A 19,136-nucleotide genomic window follows, 5' to 3' on the forward strand; every position below is an offset into this window, starting at 1 on the left:
TACAATAAACTCTGCTGTGGATGTGAATACTAACTCTGATTAACTGGAACTATAAGTGATGTACATCAAACAACATTTAAGACAAAGACTTTTTACGGTCCTATAGACACCCTGCTTCAACATCATCAAACACATTCATGACCGACATATAATTATCTTATTGCATATATAAAAATGCCCAATAACTGCTTGTGACCAGGTTGTAGAGCACGTCTACTCACCACGGCCAGATCAGAGCTGACAGGAGAGCTGCTGAAGGGATCCGTCCCTCCATCCTGAGAACCAAATGGATCCGCCTCCCCGATGGCGTTCACCTTTCCTCCAAACAGGTCAGAGTCGGCCATATTGTTCCCTGTGGAGCTGAATGGATCCTTGGCTGCTAACGCTGGGTTGGTGGGTTTGGAGGTGAAAGGATCTGGACCTGCTGCTGGTGCAGCTGCTGTGTCATTTGGCTTGGCTGCAAACAGGTCTGGTTCAGGCGCGCCAGCGGTGGTACCAAACGGGTCGGCTGAGGCAGAGAAAGGGTCGTCTGGGGTAAAGGTGGCGCTGGAGGGCTGGAAGAAAGCGTCTGCAGCAAAGGGGTCCGACCCTTTGAACGGATCTCCTCCAAATGGATCTGATTTAAGAGAAGCATGTAACACAAATATTGGTGTATACCTGTCAGATAATGCTGCATTTTTGAATGATTTTTTAACATAAAAGAGATCAGTTTGGCTGCTCATCACTTTCAAACAGGTTAAACTTACCTGCAACATCTGCTTTTCCAAATGGATCATCTTTGAATGGATCGTCTGTGGGGTAAAAAAAATATGAACCTGCAACCTATGGTGCATGAATATAGATATAAATTAAGTACATCATTCTGAAAGTGCCCAAAACACTTTAAAATGCATAAAAAATACAACTAAATCTGTAAAACAAATCCGAAGGAGCAAGTCAGCTTTTTCTAAACAATTTTAGTGTTCAGTCATTTTATTTGAAAGCTGAACTTTAGATGTTTTTTGGGGACTCACGGTCAGTAAAGGGGTCCGAATGGAAGAAGTCCATCTCAGGCAGAGAGGGAGGGCTGGTCTGAGGTGGCATCGAGCGAGGGCCAACTTGAGGTGGTAACGAGGATGCGTTGCTTTCTGGGGACTCTGCTGGCTCCTGTTTGCTCTCTGGCTCTGGTGATGAAACCTGCTGAACAGCAACAGAGCTCTGATGACAAGCTTGAACACTGCAGTAAATGACGTGAACATTGTGTTTCTACTACACTTGATTAATTAATGAAAAACCTCTGAGAAACCAAAGTCAGTGGTGGAGGAGTTTTGGAGAATTCAATTGGCTGAACGAGACAAGTATACCTCAGTAACTCGGGGTCTTTACCTTTGGTGGGCTCTCTTTAGGTGATTCCTCTGCATCATCTATAATTTCCGAGGAGACGTCTGGCGTAGGGCTGCTTTGTTCCTGGAGACGTGAAGGGAAAACACAACAATAACAAGTGTTACTTACAGAGATTTAATTCTGAGAAGGGACTGAAGGCAAATATATTTATTACACTCACCGCGTTCTCTTGTGGCTTCATGAGGGTCGCCAGGTTATTGTACATCTCAGAAGAGGCCAAACTGTTATAGAGATCATCCAAGGGGTCAAGTTTCAACTTTTCCTCCTCTGGAGTCTTTGGACTCTCTTCCTCCTTCTCCTCCTCCTCTTCTTGCTCGTTCACCGCTTCTTTCTCTTTTTGATCTGAGTGTTCTTTCTGCTGATTGCAGACAGCAGCTGGTTCTTCCTCCTTTAGTTCTTTAGGCTGGTCCTCCTGGAAAAGGTCCTGCTGGAAGGGGTCCCCCTGGTGCAGCTCTGCAGGGCCTGTTGATCCGTTGACCATGACGGGGGAGCTGTCCTCGAGGGCTCTCTTCCAGCTGAGCTGGGCAGTGACTGACCTCTCCTCCACCTGAAGGTCGTTCAGTTTCTGCTGAACCTAAAAGAGCAGAGAGATGGTGTGGTTCAGAGAATACCATAGAGATTATGGGGGGCATTGTGCCTGCCTAGTTTGGCTCTGTATTTAAAAAAAAAAAAAAAAAAAAAAAGCAAAGCTGGCATAATGACGCGTAATGAAGCGCCTTTATCACGGGATACCTGTGTAAGAAGGGCTTCACATTCACACAAACCAACCTGTGCAACTTGTGTAAAGGAGTCACGAACAGACTCCTGCAGAGGTGTGAGCTGCTCCTGAGCGGCCTGCACCTTCTCCTGCAGCCTCCTGCTCTCCTCCTGCAGAGCGAGGAGCTCTTCTCGGGCCTGGACCAGCTCCTCTTCAAACTGACTTATCTTCTGTTCCTGCTCCTCATGCTCTGACTGCAGGGATGAAATCTGTGACGCATGTAACCTCATGAATATGCTGCATCGCTCAGGAGAACTGAGCCATGCACTGTAATGGGTTATCAATTTATACTACTGATGTGCTTTGCTAGTGGTCAGTCATTTCTGTAGTTACACAGCTTTCCAGTGTTCAATACATTCATCTATCATGCCAAGATAATTATTCCAGACCTACCAGATGGGTCTCTTGGTTTGTCTGCTGGCGAATATGATTCAGCTGCTCCTCCAAGGAGGCTTTCTGTTGGTCCAGCTCCTCCAAGGCGTCCTGGACCTTCTGACGCTGAGCCTGGAGCCGCTGCAGCACCTCGCTCTCCCTCGCCACCTCATCCTGTAAGTCCTGAAGGCATCAAGCCAAAGAGAGGACAGAAGGAAATAAGTGTGGGTTTGTTTATTCTTTCACAGGCACACATCCTTCCAGGTCCTCACAATAAGCACTGAGAAAATGGACAAAAAGAAGTGCGTGCAAAACACGATGAAAGGAAGAAGATATGAGTAAAAGGTTAGATGGGGGTTGGCTTTTTTGTAATCTCGTGGTCTCAGGGGAATACCAAATAATCGCTTGGCCATCTTTGTTTCATGTCATTGCTCATGTTTTCCTGTCTCTCTACTGTGCTGCTGTCTAATGAAGGCACAAACTAAAACAGAATTAAGTGGATTCACACAAGCAGTGACTCACCAGCAGAGCGGAAGTGGCACAAAACGACCATATTTCAAGTCAACAGAGACACCAGCTTCTGTAACAAATTCAAATGAGGCCGACTGTAGCAGCAGCCTTCACAAGGCCGGCTAATAATCAGAAATATCTGCACCGAGAAATCATGGTGACCATGCCCATATTTTTTGGTTTTGTCCTTCTATTCAGACTTTCTGGAGGGAAGTAACAACAATCATTTCAAAAACTCTGAGCTTTAGTATTAGTACTACATTCACATCCCTTTTTCTTGGACACATCCCTGATGGACTGAGTAAAGATGATATCTATCTACAAAAGATCCTGCTGGCAGCAAGTAAGAAGGCCATTACAAAATACTGGCTCCAGAAAAACTGCCCCACTGCTAGCCTCTTTATTAATACTGCTTTACACTTACATCTTCTGGAGCAGATGACATACTCCACATGACTTTAAAAAGAATTGGGGAAAAACGGTGGAGAAATGGTGTGTTTATTTAGCCAATGAGACAGACTCCACTTAGTTACTGTATATACCATATACACACCTTACTTTAAACTAGAAACACTGCTTTCACTACTGTGCAGCCCTTACCAGAACTAGGTTTTTATAAGCTGCTGAACTAAAAATCTGAGCCTTAAAGAAGACAAAAGTGGATAGTGGATACAGGCAATAAGACGTCAGGCATCAGCAGGAAAAATGAGACACTCATAAATAAGTTACAGTCACTACTTTGGCCAGACAAACTGTGGAGGATAAAGCTCACTGAGCTGTGCAAGGCCTGGTTTTGATCTTTGTTTAAGTGATGCTCTTGCCAGGTGATTTTATCAACTACTTGCAAAATAAATATCAAAGTATTTCACTTCTGGCCATTCAGTGGGATCATTTCTTCAAGAGGACACTGAGACAGACGTGTTGTGCTCTGTCTCTATAGTGACAGTCCAGAACAACTGTTGTCAAGATAACAATGAATAAAACCACTCAGTACACACACACAAGAGAAAACAAAATACTGCATGTGAAAAAGAAGGAGGTTGCATTATGACATGCACATCGCAGTCTGTGTGATTGTCTGTCTGTTTCTTTAGATGGACAACTAAAAACACTCCAGAGCTTCTGAAAACTGTATGGGGACAGAAAAGGAGGGAAGGGAGAGGAAATACAATGCAACAAAGGTCTGTGGCTGGACTCAAATCAGGAATGCTGCAGTCACAATTTATACAGTGCATCTTAACCAATAGTTCACCACAATGCCACCCAACCCAACTAGATCTGCTTCCATACCCACAAAAAATAACCGTTTGTGTGCATTTTTCTCATTTTCAAACACTTATGGAAAAGCAGCTGAGAGGTCGTACTGACCGAAAATTCTTCCAATGTGGTGCTTTCAAGTACAAATGCACTGTGGTGGATCTTCTCCTCGCCTTTATTACCGTTACTTTTATCTAGGCTATACTGTGCATTAATAACTAAAATAATAATTACTCAGTGAGGCACCACAAACCTCAGCACGGGTTGGCGTTGAAGAGATTGAGACAGACTCTAAGCGAAGTGCAGTTCAAGTCACAGGAGGTTTATTCACACACAGCAGAATACAAATGGACCGAGTTGCAACTGTCTGTCTTTACGTCAGCCTACCTTTTTATATTATACCCTGCATGTACAGTCTCAGACAGCGATCTATCCCATTACCTCATGTTACCTCATGTCTAGCAGTGCATTACAGACAGACATATCTAATGTTCTTCTTACTAAAAGATGTTCATGTTCCTTATTTAGTCTTTCCTGCTAATGATCGGGTCAGTGTGACCTGACCGCAGTATCCCATACTCCTCTTTTCCTTAAAAAGCTTTCCTCTGGACAGCTGCAACTAACCACAATGTGCCCCTACGCCTACATATGGCCAGCTAACTAGGCAAGAGGGTATATCGTATCTTTGGGTCAATAAAACTGAGTTAAACACAACATGCCTACGTGAGGTACAGTACTGCGACAAAGTAATAAAAGCTACATTTGTTCCTTGTGTAAAGTGTATATCCCTTCCCACCAGCTGGAAAACATTGATATGGTGACATTAATCTTCCTATGCAGTGCATTAATCTCTCTATGCAGTTCACCACCAGCTCAATTACAGTTCGTTTCAGTTCAAACTTCCACAGCACAAACACTGGGAAATTACTTTTAGCTTGTGAAACCAATGCCGTTTTGATGGATATCAGAGCTCTACCGCCACAAATAAATTCTTAATCTTAGAGAAAGACTGCAGGGAAAGTCTTGGTGTGGAGTCTGTGCAGGGGTAGAGGAACACATCACGACAACATGTGATGTCTGTGATAAATTTAGAAAACACAATACAGAGTAAATACCCAAAAGGCACTTAAGGTGACCCTGCAGTGCGGCCAAGAAATTCAGCTACATCAGCGTGAGGCTCCCTTGAGATCCACCCTTGCACTCAAAAATTCGACTGGATTCCCAAAAGCGGAGCAGACTAGCCCTTTAAGCCATCAGCTCCCAAAATAGAGCCCATCTCTCAGGCTCGGAGCAGGCGGCAGACACGCCTACACAAGGACACCAGCCTCTCCCTCTCTGTTAACTGTGCTTCTGAACAAGCGTCTAGGACTGCCGGCCAAATGTATTATTGATCTCCTCCTCCGGTATATACATCACAACAAAAGTGAACAACTGCTTAAGCACCTCTTACCGTCTGCTTTGTCTCTCGAGGATTTTAATACAGCAGAAACACATGCATGCTCATACACTCGCTATGTTCCCACAGCAGTCCTGTGAGAGGCACTGATTACAAAACAAGAGAGCAAACAAGCAGCATTTCCCCAAATATCTACACAGTCATATTAGCGATTCTGCCTGCCCATAAATTTCTCATTCTCTCTGCGTCCCCTGCACTGGGAACAAAGACAAACTCACAGACAAACAGAGACGGCGAGACCTTACCTGCACCTCACTGCTGCGCTGTCTGATGGCCTCCTCCTTCTCCTTGATCTCCTCTTCCACAGTGCTCTTCTCCCTGGGGGCCCAGCACAAGAGACAGGAGTATTTAGCCACCAAGGACAAAGAGGGTAGACCTGGTACTCCGAGCCCACCCAGCCCCAGCCAGTTCTCCACTGTGCCTTCTTTGCCCTGCCCCTGAACCACCGCCACCTCCTCTCCTTGAACTACCATGATGTCCTGAAATCACAACTCCACAGCACAGAGCGAGCCGCCTGAACGCCTTCAGCTACAGCAGGTGTGTGTCTGTGTGTGTGTGACGTGATATGAGGAAAGGTGGAGTGTGTGTGTGTGTGTGTCTGTGTCCGTGATGTTGTGGAAAGTGAGAATGTGCTTGCTCAGTCAAATGTGTGGGAGATGAGGAGTGAGAGGCAGATGGCTGCCTTAAGGATGGAGGGAGGAAGGGAGGGAGGAGAGACGAGTGATGATGAGCCAACCTGCAACATCTATCATTTGCGCTGCCCGTATGTTCATCCTCTCTGGTTCACTCTTTCGTCCACCCAGCCAGAGAGGAAATGGAACGGGGTGGGGCGAGGAGCAGGAAGACATACTGACTTGTGCGCAACTGACAATTAATGAATGTACATTTTATTTTCCATAAGACCATTGTACTTAGTGCGTTACAGTCAAGATGTTGTTACTGTAACAGACTCATTTTCATCTCAAGTCATTAAACCTCATCATTAATCATGCCTGATATAAATCATCTTACTAGGTATGGGGCTGTACTGCATATCTTTTTTTTTTTCTCCAAGGCTTCTACTGAGGTTTGCGAATAAAGCTTGAATATCTGTCCTCATTTTTTATGATGTCACCACCCTAAAACAAATAAAAAAATCCTTGAACGAAATCTTCAATTTAAATAATAACCTCTTCCTCAGACCCTGTGTCCTCATATGACGAAATCACATTTTGCTTTTATTTGACCTTTCCTTCATTCTGCGTAACTTAGGCCTGTTGTCCTTGTCTGTGGACACTCTTCTGTGCCCTCTAGTGGTAGTGAGACCGCAATACACTAATCCATGTAAAATCAAGATGGCAGCCATCTTTGCCAAGTCAGCCTGCAGCCGATCCCGACACAAAGTGGACAAAACTTGATCACATTTTATGATTGAAACTTGTTTATGTATGAATAAACATTATAATTAATGTTGGTAGTTTGATATGGCAACAAATATGACCAATTTTAGCAACAGAAATAAGATGCTATTAACTAGGAAATACTCGTTTGAGGACATTGGGACTTCATTATATTCTTGTTTGAGGAAATTGGAACTTAAATATCGTTGACAATGTTTATTTTTTTATACTTCTCAGGTCCTACTGATCCTAAATAGCTAGGAGAAATTAAAAATGCATACCAAACAAAAATTCGGGTCTCAGGAGGATATGATTCATCAAATTAAAAATATAATATGCAACTTTTCTGCATTATTATGTCTAAAAATGCCGAGAACAATGTTATACATTTTGTGTTGAGTTGTGTACTTATATTAATCTAAACCTTTCTAACAATGTTCAAACACGCTGTCGCATGTCAGTGGTGTCGTATCCCTTTTGTGTATGCATTAGGGTTGTGGTTATCTGCCAGAAGATAGAGAGTCATAAACTGACTTTTCATCCAGTTTTAAACCACATTCTTACAAGACACTTTTTAGATCTTAGTCGTTTTTAACCATTTGTTTTAAACAGTTGAAGGATTTCAGTCATCATACGTCTTAATGTGAAGTCATCAAAGAAACAAGCAAAGCAACCATTAGTGGCGACTCAGCTTTTGCACCTGCCATGTCAGAAAATGTTGGAGAAACACTTGAAGTGAAACTGCTTTATTCAGTGTTTTTACCGGTTTTATAGAGAGGAGGTGACCTCTGCCGATTATACAGCTCACGGTAAACACCTGAGCAAAGAACACTGAAGGAATCCTAATCGAGACACTGACTGCAATGATGGTGTTGCCCTGTCTTTTGCTACTGTTTTGCTTGAGAGACCCATAGCAGTTAAAAAAGTTTCATATTGTATGTTTAAATGAGTTAGTCTTTGTTTATTAAATCAACATTTCTTAATGAATAAATGTAAATTATGATGCTGTTCTTCCGACTGCTGCTAGACCGTAAATACAGGTGCATGCCTACTTTTTTGTGCAGCAAGCAGAAAAGCAAACAGTTTGTTGACCTTTTTCAAAGGTTAAACGCTGACAAATATGGACTGAAGCAGAATCTTTCATTTGGCAAAAACACATTGGGAATTTTGGAAATAATTACATCGAACTTTTTTCGTTAAATTATGACTTTTGGACAATGCTCTGAAAATGTTTGGATCATACAAGTCAGAAAACAATCCTAAGCAGCCACCACTGGGTATCTAATTCTGCAAATCGTAAAACACTGATAATATTACTGTAGCCTTATTTTATCTGCAACTCTGCAGAAATATCGTGTTTAAACAGTGAACAGACGTAGAATTTTTTTTAAATGCTAAATGCTCTAAATGTTATGAATATATCTTCCAACTATTCAGTAAAGACACTAATACTTGAAAAGACATCTGCATTTTTTTCTATGAATATTACCATGCAGATGGGGGTTCATTTTGCACCAGATTTGGAAATCCATCGTTAGATTGTGTTGGATTTCATTTAGATACTTAGCTAATATTATATAAAAATACATTACATTACTGTGTGTTAATGTTATGTATAACAAATGTATAAAAAGGAAATGAAACAAAAAGCAGAGGCAAAGCACTGACAACGCTGAGGAAGCTCCTGACAAATATACATCCTGATCAACACTTTGATTTAAATCTGCTACTTGGTTAACCCCTGTAACTATTCGTGTAGGGAGGCTGCTCCATTGTTTTCTCACATTTGTTCAGGACAGCCTAATGATAGGATTTATGCATATATTTTGTATCATTGCTTCAGCTCTTAAGAGCAATACATCCTGAACCAAACGGTAACATTTAATATCCATTCTGAGCATTTGGTTTGTAAAACAATACAGAACACTCATTGTTCCTGTTCAGTTTCACATTTAGATGACTGAACCAAAAAAATGAAACAGAAACAGCCATCAACCTGAGAAAGCTCTGATCTTTGCCATTCATTTCAACACCAACTAAAAATAACAGCAGCTATTTTTACATTCTTTGTCTCCTCTCGCATCAAACACACAATTCCCTCGATAACAATACACTCCTCTCCGAGCAAGCCTACAGTCAACTCAAGCTGAGCATCATTCCCAGTCTCCTCTTACCCATCATCATCCTCATCCTCACCATCCTCCTCATCTCGAGCAGAAGGCTGCTGCCACATTTTGAAACAGTCACAAACATGAATCATCTTCTCAAACTCCCCTCAATCTGGTGCCTGTCTGAAGCTCTGATCTCTGTCATTTAGTTTCCACTTCTCTCCATCCTTCTTACCTCTCCTTCCTCCCTTGAACAGCTGTCACCTGGTGTGTGTATGTGTGTGCACATCTGTGTGTGTGTGTATGTAATGAAAAGTGGGGGGTGGGGTGGAAGGCCAACTATCTCACTTCTCACTCTCAGCTTTCATGAATAGGGAAGCTGAATTCTTTTCGTTATGAAAATTGAGTTCAAAAGAACTGATACTGAAGACCAACTGTCAGTGAAACCAAGATAACATGTAAAATTACAAATGCTACATTTGTTACTGAAACATATTTTGGTTAATTAAGTATTTTACTTGTTTTATGGGCTACATGTTTTAGACCTAAAAACATACTAGTCAAAAGAAAGTGTATATATGAAGTCTGGTGTGTATTGCATATTCTGTCACTCCTCCTTTCACTTCACTGTAAAACAGCACTCAGCTTTAAAGCCATCTGCTGTGTTTAGTAGCCTTAAAGATAAACACAAATGTTTATTTTTTGTCTGAGAGAGTGTGAGTAATATAAGCTTCTTTACTTGAACTAGTATTAAACTCTTCCACCCAGTGTGGTTCACAAATAACTGAGTATAAATCACTTGTTTCCAGTCAAATTTATTTGGTTCTCTCAATTTGTGGGAAACACTGCATCCTGCTGGTCAGTAGGGGATACAAACATACATTTACCTGCTATGACACAAGACTTTTTTCTGGGGTTTATATCCCAATTTACATTAAACAATTTTTCTAAAATCTTTTTCCAAGAATATATACATAGAAGCTGAAAATTCATCTTTTCTGGGTTTTAACAACATTTAAGCACACTGCAGCAAAAAAAAGGGGCTTAAATAGCATGTCACCCATTTTTAAAGATGAACATTCAAATTAATTAGCGGAACTCTTAATAAGTGACAGGCCATCTTTATGCTACACCTTGTCACCACCAGTGACAAAACCCACACTCACACCACTCAGGCACAACGATAAAACAGGTGCAGTGATTAACAATGATCCTTGAGCCATTCATGTGGATACTACTTGACAGGCTCCAACTACCAGGTACCCCAAGACACCACAGGACACCCCCAGAATTCTTTTGTCCTCACCTCAACAGGTCAAAGGCCTCATCGTGGACTGGACTTGGCTCTGACCAGTTGAGGTACAGACAAAGGACCTCAGAGGTACGGACACATCCCTGAATGCTTGATCAGATTGTGATCTGGGGAATTTGGAGGCCAGGTTGACGCACTGAGCTCTTTGTCACGTTCCACAGGCAATTCCTGAGCAGTTTTTTTGGTGTAGCATGGCATATTGTCCTTCTGGGGTGGCCATTGGCGAGTACCGTTTGCCATGGGGTGGGATACTTGGTCTGCAATTCTGTTTGGATGGGTGATGTGTGTCAAATGGCATCCACATGAATGTCACGACCCAAGGTTTCTCACCAGAGCATTGCATTGTAATGAGATAATCAATGTTTTTCACTTCACTTGTCAGTGGTTTTAATGTTGTGGCTGATCAGCGTATATGGCTTCAGTAAGAATATGCATGACTTTACCTTTTTTAAATGAATATGAGAACAACAGCTTACCTTTGTAGTTCGACAATCTCATTACTGAGAGAATCCAGCTCCTTGATAGCGGAGAAGTCGGCTGCCAGGTTAGCCACGTTGTTCTGAAGAAGAAGCAAGGCAGAGGATACAAGAGGGTTAAAGTCGCTGCTGAGGGTGAAACACCCTAACAATGATGACACGTCCTATACTGTGGGCTAAAAATTACCTCTCATCCCAGACTCATTTTGAGAAAACGGCACAATTACTACCATGGTGATGAAAAATCCTGAATATTTAGGACATGTTACAGTATAAAGAAATAACTGTCACAGCACAAATGAACAACAGAGCTACACTGATGGCTTTAAATTCACACACGAAGCCACTGATGGAGACACAAAATGGCAGGGATGAGAGGGAGACTACGTCAGGGGTAACGTTACTTGGAGGATACTACAATAAATTAAAATCATTTAGCTGATTGATTTGCGTCTACAGACTGGATGTGTTGCCCTCGGTGCATCCCAAAATACTTAAAACAGCAACCTCTGCTCTTGTCAGCTTTCCCCCATAGGCGTATGATGTAATATGTGATTAAGTTTTGGTAACAGAAACACAAATAAGTGAGACAAGGCGGAAAGATGACAAAGAGAGGCAGCCTATTAGAAGTAATGAGATGTCCCCGAGTCAGTAAACTACCACACACACTCACTCAGGATCATCCCACTGCACGTGTGAAGTGGATGCAATGTAAAAATGTGAAGAGAGAACACAGAGGGAGAAGCATAAAAGTGTTGCATAAGGAAGAAAATAAAGTCACAAAGCTGCAAGCTTTAAAAAACAATTCATAACTGCCAAAAACAGGAGAAAGAAGGGAAAATGTCAGTCAAAATAATTAAGCAAGAAACTTAAATCAGTCAGTTATGATCCAGACATCCCTGATCATTATTCATAGACTTGACTCACCTGTTTGATGTTCTGTCTGTCGGATGGAGGGATCATCTCCGGGGAGAGGCTCTGCGGAGGTTCCAGGCCTTTAGTCAGCTTCTGATTGATTAGATGAAGCGCCAGGGCAAACTGCTCTCGGGTCAGTTTCCCGATGTCTCCAATGTCACACAGCTCCCTGAGAACACAAACCGACACAGGTTACATAAGAGACTAACGATTTACACCTCGGGCAACGACTATTTGTGATAGCCTGGCCGATCATCATGTTCGGGGCAGTCACAACAGGACAGAGGCTAATCAACCATGTGAGGATAAAAATCCATGTGATGTGATGTGTCAGCACGCACTGCAGAGCTATGAACACTACTGTCGCCATCCTGCACCAACATCATCACACCATTATGTGTTTATTCCATATATTGCCATTAGATTAATAACCTCAGGCACAATATTTAAATATTTTTGGGACAGTAAAGGATTTATTGTTGATGTTGCATTGTGATTTAACACAATTTGTGCAGCCTCATGCCAACAAAATGTCCTCCAGCAACTCTGATATTCTTCAAATATGTCTGCATTCTATTTACCTAACACTGTATTCTGTTTCTCCAGAGTGTAACATACCTATTTTGATTCCCTTCCACTCTATTAAATGTCTTTCTGTCCTCTTCCTGAGGTTTATTCCTCAGGGTTCCCACACATTTTCATGGACAAATTTTCAAAACTTTCAAACAAAAAAGCAGGGGAGTGACAACTGACAATTCGGTGGCCTGTTAGCCAATTTTCTACCGGAGTGTGCAAATTAAAATTGAACACCCTAGGCTGTCCACATCAATTGCTCAATCTCAATATACCGGTACCGGTACCAGTATGGAAACTTTGGGATAGATGACGTGTTAAATCACACCTTCATAACATTATTTTTCTTGCCCCACTTGTCCAGCATTATTCAAACATATCAGATTCAACCTCCATTCAAACATAGTTCCAGCTAGCTGTCATACATGCGCGGAAGAACCAAACTCCAAGACAAAACGTCACACATCTACGTATGACAGAGCTACGTTACCTCAGTAGCTCAAGAAAATCAATTTTCCGTTATGTTACATTATGTGGAAAGATATCAATGGAAGATGGATGCTATTCAACAATTTCATTATCCACAATAAAACTCCATGACTTTTCCAAAACTCTCAAGGATTTAACCGACACCATGACTTTTCCAAGCCTGGAAAATGAGAATCTGGAATTCCACGAATTTCCATTTCCCTTTCTGTGACCTTGGAAACCCTACTTTTTTTCCCTTATCCAAATCAAGGTATCAGGATAGAGCATGTCATATGCTGTACAGATTATATAGCCCTTTGTGGCAAAACACGTGATTTGTAAATTTTGGCAAATATACAACCTCGATTCCAAAAACAGTGGGACGATGTTACAAAGATAAATAAAAATAGAATGCAGTGATTTGCAAATCCTTTTCGACATACAGTGGGGGGAAATAAATACTAAACATGTCTTTTATTTTTCATTAAACATCCCTAATGCAGCTATTCACATGAAATTTAGACCAGACATTGGTATTTACTCAAAAAAAAAAAAAAAAAAACTTTGATAGAAATCATAACATTTCATTCCATAAAAATTATGTGCAATAAAGTGGAATGACAAAGGAAAAAATGTACTGAACACTCTAACTGAAACTTATTTTATACTTGGAGAAGCGAGTGCCAAGTTCAAGATGCTTACTGAATGAAGAAACTAATCTCTCAGTGTTCAAAGGGGATTTTGGCCCATTCCTCCACACAGACAGTCTATAAATGTTGAAGACTTTGGATGGCATGCTAGTGAATCTTGAAAAAGAAATTTCACTTTCAAAACCTCAACAATTAGCATCCTCAGTTCCCAAACACTTAGAGAGTGTTGTTAAAAGAAAAGGTGATGTAACACAGTGGTAAGCGTGACCTTGTTCCGGCTTTTTGGATCCTGTTGCAGGCATCAAATTCAATAAAGTTTAGCGTTTGTACGCTACATGCCTTTTTGCTGTACGGAATTGAATGTATGTCGAAAAGGAGTTGGAAATCATTTTTATTTACATTTAACACAGCAACCCAACTTCTTTGGAATAAAAATAATTTCATGAAGACCAAGTGAAAGGGTTTAAAATCTACACAATCACTGCAACTGCTACATGGTGTGTGTGTGTGTGTGTGTGTGTGTGTGTGTGTGTGTGTTTTAAAGAAGTAGCCTTATGTGCTGGCAGAGGAGGTGAACGGGAGTTTTGCTGTCCTTACTTACCAGATACGTGCAAGGGTGGCAGAGGGCAGCCCAGTCTTGAGGAAGATGTCTCTGACTTCAGGTCCAGACACGAGGCCGTCCATGTCACTGTCTGTCTTGCTGAATAGCTCATCGTACTTTGCTTTGTCTGCTGGCGACACCACCCACTGCACAGGCAACAAAACACACTTTCAACTAGCACTGGAAGGAAGTTTCTTCATCTTAGAATGTAATACAGCCTACACAGGTGAGATAACACTAAATCAAAACTTACCTTCAAGCTCCCACTCGTCTTGTTTTTTTGAAAAACACACTGAACTAGCCAGTTTGAAATCATTTTAAATGTTTGACGTTGCAGCTATGTGGAGGTAAAGTAAAACATCCAAAAGCTTATCAGGCAGTGCATGCACGGCAGAGACAGGTCCAGTACTCACAGGGGCAGCTGCTGGTGTTGGGGCAGGAGCTGGGGCGGGTTTAGGGGGGTGGGGCATGGTCTTAGAGCCAGCGTGGGAGGAGCGACTGTCTTTGACTGAGGGGGGCGAGGGTAACAGGGGCATCACAGGAGGCACCGAGGGTTTTTTCCTCTTGGAGGGTGGAACCAGGGGAGGTGGTAGGGACATGGGAACAGGCTCCCCCTCCAGAGCTCTGTACACCAGATACATGGCCTGGGAAAGGGCAACAAAAATCAATGATAGAAGACAATTACCGATAAACACCCTGTGGTTTTTCCGTCCTCACACTTCTTTCGCGTCTCGTTCCATTCAGGGATACAGAAATGATTTTCACAGCCTGTAATAGCTGCAAAATTGTTAGTATAATGAAGGCACACAAGTGTAGAAACATTCAAATCTATTCCTAGAACAGGAGATAAAAAGATGTGATATGATTTAGACGCCAGGGAGATCAGTGCTGTTATATATTGACAGAAACAGTAGATTTGAATACATCAGTTCAGAAACAGCCTAAACTGAAACTGTTACTGTAACCTATGTGGTTTGTTTCTATTTGTGATGTTAGCTTATTTCTTACCACAGAAAATTCATCTCTGTCCAACATGCCATCTCTGTCGATGTCACTGAGCTCCCACACCTTCAATACAAACAGACATTGGTATCAAGCATGCATCATTACAAAACCATGATATATAATAACACGTCCCTGAAAGCTCTGACTCACTAATGACTCTCACTTCCTCTCCGATTTCAATTTCTCCCCAACTTTCTGCATTGCATTGTTCCCTTAGCTTTCATTTAGACCCATATGGAAAACATTGTGTTATATACAATAAATGTACAGTTGTTTTCATAAGAGATGTTTTAATGAGCTAGTTGGGTTTTTTATAAAGCCACCTACACAAACTGGTAACCATTAACGCCTGCATGCATGTTTTTTTTTGTCCATACATTAAACTATTGTGTCATATTTGGGGATCGTACCCTGCCGAGGATGTCCACTGGCAGTTTGGAGTTGAGCAGAACCGGCTTGACCTTGTCTCCTGTTAGAATCCCTCCTACTGGACCCAGACTGTCAAAGATGGAGTCAAACTTCATCTTCTCCTCAGGCTGGGAATAAATAAAACAGATGTAAATAATTAAAGACAGATGATTCAGACTTGATGTATTCCTCATGCAGCTACTGTAAAAAAAGTTCTCTAATAAATGATCTTCATACAATTATACACACTCAAATGTATTTTTACAGTCAGTCAAATTAAACAAATTCTCACAGCAGTGTGTGCCTCAATAACATCTTTAGTAATAAGTAGGCAGCGCTTATACAGCCTCTTTTATTATAGCAGGATAAAGCTGAGGTCAAACTGCTGTGAAGCGACAGAAACCTCACACCATTAAAAACTAACATGCTAATTAGAGCTAGCCACAATCAAGAGGAGAAAGTTGCCATCATATGTCAGTTCTTTACATTCGACAACCTTCACTGAGGTTCAGGTGAGGAAATGACTTGATGTATTGTACTGACACTCCCTTTATGACTGGTCTTTAACTGAACATCCAATATTTTGGTTCAGGTAGCTATTAAAATATATATTTATTTTTTTATTGTTAATATTTTATCAAACTTTTTTGCTTTTTTTCCCCCAAACATAAACAGGGTCACCGAGTGTTAATAAATCAAATATATGTGCATACACAAGAGGGAGAAAAAAAAATTAAATAAAATAATAATATAAAAATGCATAAATAATAAGACATACGTAATTCTTAAAATTAAAACAAAGAAAATCTATATTCCTACATTAATATGTACCACAATCTTCTCTGATCTACAAGCAGCAGATAAGGTCTCAGACACTCAAAAAGTATGCAACAGAGCACTGTCCACATGGCGTATGATTCAATTCCAGATTCAACGTACTACTAGTAGCTTCTCCACATATTTCTCCGTCCTGTCCTTAGAACTGACAGATATTTGTTCACATGATGCAACTTTTGCCAACTCTGTGAACCATTCCTCAAAAGAGATCTCACCTTGTTTCCTCCAGTTTCTCATTAGAATTTACTTCCCCACCATTACACTGGTCTGAATCAAGTCCCTGGCTCACCAGTGAGATGTCGAACGTACAGTTATGTTTTTTATGCATTTGTGAACCTTTATCCAATAGTTCTGAATCACGGGACATTAATAGATCTGTTTTTATAGATTGCTCTTAGATGCAAAGGGTTGGGCGCCAAGAGCTCGAGAGTATTACACAACAGAGATGTGGATATCCTGGACATATGTCTCAGTTTTCTCAATGTTTGTAGAGAACATACCTACAACGTCTTTCCACACTACCAGCAAACCTAATATTCTGATATAAGGAGGTCTTAACAATGGCAAATGACAATACATTATTACCTATTCACTCTAATCAGTTTATGAATTACTTCGAACTACACCAGCTAATTTGTCTTTTATTAAAATTACTCTAATAAAAGAAGAACGATACAGTAACATGTTCACAGGTAGCGCAACAAGCACCAGAGAAATTCAGGCTGATCAGCTGTTAGAATAAATCATTTCAGCTGTTACTGCTCTGTGCGTCAAGCAGCTCACACACCCTCCGAATTTTATAGGCACTACTAGTTAATGTTTATGGACAAACAGTACTGACGTTGTACGGCTGTAAATGTCTGTTACATACTGAGCTGATGTGATTTATTTGACATTTTACATGAACACATCGTAAAAGATCAGCCTGTCATGCATACATACTATATTGAAGGATTTATTTTTCTGTTGCAGTTCTCTTATTGGGAAGACAAAGATATCAAGGCATATTACAAAGAAAATATAGATTGTGCCTCACCTTGACGACCCAGGGAATGTCGACAGGCACTCCTGCTAAAAGCGGGCTGCTTGTGTCGTGCTGGAGATAAACAAAACTCAGTTATTCTTAGGTTTCATATTAAAAGATAACTATTTCACTGGTATGAGTAAAATATGTGGTAAATGAAATAATGTGTTTGTTATGCACAGTGGCAGACTTACAAATTTTGGGGGAGGAACAGCCAGATGAAGGCTCTTGAGTGCCACCTCCAGGCCATTTTGAGCACAGGCCACCAACCGCAAAGCTATGAAGAACTGCTGCTTGTTAAGAGCACCTTTACGTTCAGAGTCCGCCAAATCCCAGATCTACGGGGACAAACACATTTATTACCATCAGCATCAAAAGCAAAGACGACAGAGATTGTAATGATTCTGCACTGATCTGAGTCTTTGCCCACCTTCCCCAGGACCAAGTCAGCCAAGCCCGACCTCTTCAGGAACAGAGCTGCATCGGCTGCCGCCACCCGCCCACTGCCCGTCGGATCAACCTGCACGCACACACAGCCAGACACACAGTCATAAGAGCTTACATCATCTCAGAAACATCAGTAACACATCCAAACAGCTGAAAAGGACATTGAATTTTTGTCTCAGCCAATAGCTTTACGACCATAACACTGACAAAATATTTGAATTGGAGAAAGAGAGAAGCAAATAAAGGACAAATGAAAACTGTGAGAATTGCCCCGTGGGATTGTGGAGTCACTTAAATCAATATGGATAATAAACCAAAGCTATTTTCTCGGCAGTCCATTAGCTTGGTATTGGATCTGTTAGTAGCCTTTCATGAGGCTCCCAGCGAGCTCCCCTGACATGTCGGGCAAAGGGAAAACATTATTAATTCATAGAGATACTTCCTTTACTGGACACAGAACCCGGAACTGATAGGAGAGAAGAGAGATCACTGCTCACTGCAACGCTTCAGTTTATTAAGGCAGCTAAAGCTAGTTGAGAGTTTAAAGGGTGAGTACACCCAAATCACAAGTAATACATTTTCTAAGTGTGAGTATTTTTCCCTTATGTAATTTTGTACTTCAAACATCTCTAAGTATTAGTCTAATCATCTTAAAATGACTATATCAAACAATAATATTGGGCTCACTATTGAATGAATTTCCAATATCCGCATTGTTATGTTTCTGGGAAGTTATATTTGCATACCTGCCGATAGTATTTGTCATAGATGGGATTTCCACTGGAGAGCTGCAAAGAAAGAAAAAAAAATTCAAGTTAATAGATTGAATCCAACCAGCGCTAAAGATTTAGACATTGAACGTCTGCCGACAGTTGCAGTCACACAGACGTGCATGTGGTTCAAGTCATAGTACAACTTAAGGTCTGCTGGGAGACGTGCTAACTGTCCTCTTAATGCCAATATCGATTGAAACTTAAACTAAGAAGATGTCCCTAGGTATGGGGAGAATGTCTGTCGAATATCCAACTGAAAACTAAACCCACCCCTGTGCAGCGGCCGCGGCCGGCTTGACCACAGTGTTCTGGCTTGAACTGGAGTGTGAAACAAGAGATTATATTTTGTAATGGGAGCATGCGGAGTTGGTGTATTTGCTATGCGCACAATCCGCATGGTTACAAAAAATAGGCTGCATGTGGAC

At 41.3% G+C, this 19,136-nt stretch overlaps 1 protein-coding gene across 3 annotated transcripts in view; it reads right to left on the reverse strand.

Annotated features, from left to right (window-relative positions):
* eps15 (epidermal growth factor receptor pathway substrate 15) overlaps positions 1–19,136 on the reverse strand; it is a 36,164-nt gene that overhangs the window by 13,892 nt on the left and 3,136 nt on the right. The window contains exons 2-19 of one of the 3 annotated variants that reach the window (XM_050054464.1): positions 18,685–18,726; positions 17,922–18,011; positions 17,686–17,829; positions 17,504–17,563; positions 15,633–15,758; positions 15,226–15,285; positions 14,631–14,861; positions 14,218–14,363; positions 11,938–12,094; positions 11,011–11,093; positions 5,981–6,053; positions 2,534–2,695; positions 2,152–2,334; positions 1,544–1,957; positions 1,366–1,446; positions 1,014–1,179; positions 747–791; positions 222–616 (exon numbers count right to left, since the gene is read on the reverse strand). In XM_050054464.1, the coding sequence (XP_049910421.1) occupies positions 222–616; positions 747–791; positions 1,014–1,179; positions 1,366–1,446; positions 1,544–1,957; positions 2,152–2,334; positions 2,534–2,695; positions 5,981–6,053; positions 11,011–11,093; positions 11,938–12,094; positions 14,218–14,363; positions 14,631–14,861; positions 15,226–15,285; positions 15,633–15,758; positions 17,504–17,563; positions 17,686–17,829; positions 17,922–18,011; positions 18,685–18,726 (2,658 nt within the window). Of the gene's footprint in view, positions 1–221; positions 617–746; positions 792–1,013; positions 1,180–1,365; positions 1,447–1,543; positions 1,958–2,151; positions 2,350–2,533; positions 2,696–5,980; positions 6,054–11,010; positions 11,094–11,937; positions 12,095–14,217; positions 14,364–14,630; positions 14,862–15,225; positions 15,286–15,632; positions 15,759–17,503; positions 17,564–17,685; positions 17,830–17,921; positions 18,012–18,684; positions 18,727–19,136 lie in introns of all 3 variants that reach the window. The other 2 variants (XM_050054463.1, XM_050054462.1) reach the window with 2 other exon arrangements.

Source organism: Epinephelus moara, chromosome 10 (assembly GCF_006386435.1).
Source record: "Epinephelus moara isolate mb chromosome 10, YSFRI_EMoa_1.0, whole genome shotgun sequence".
NCBI classification, from domain to species: domain Eukaryota; kingdom Metazoa; phylum Chordata; class Actinopteri; order Perciformes; family Serranidae; genus Epinephelus; species Epinephelus moara.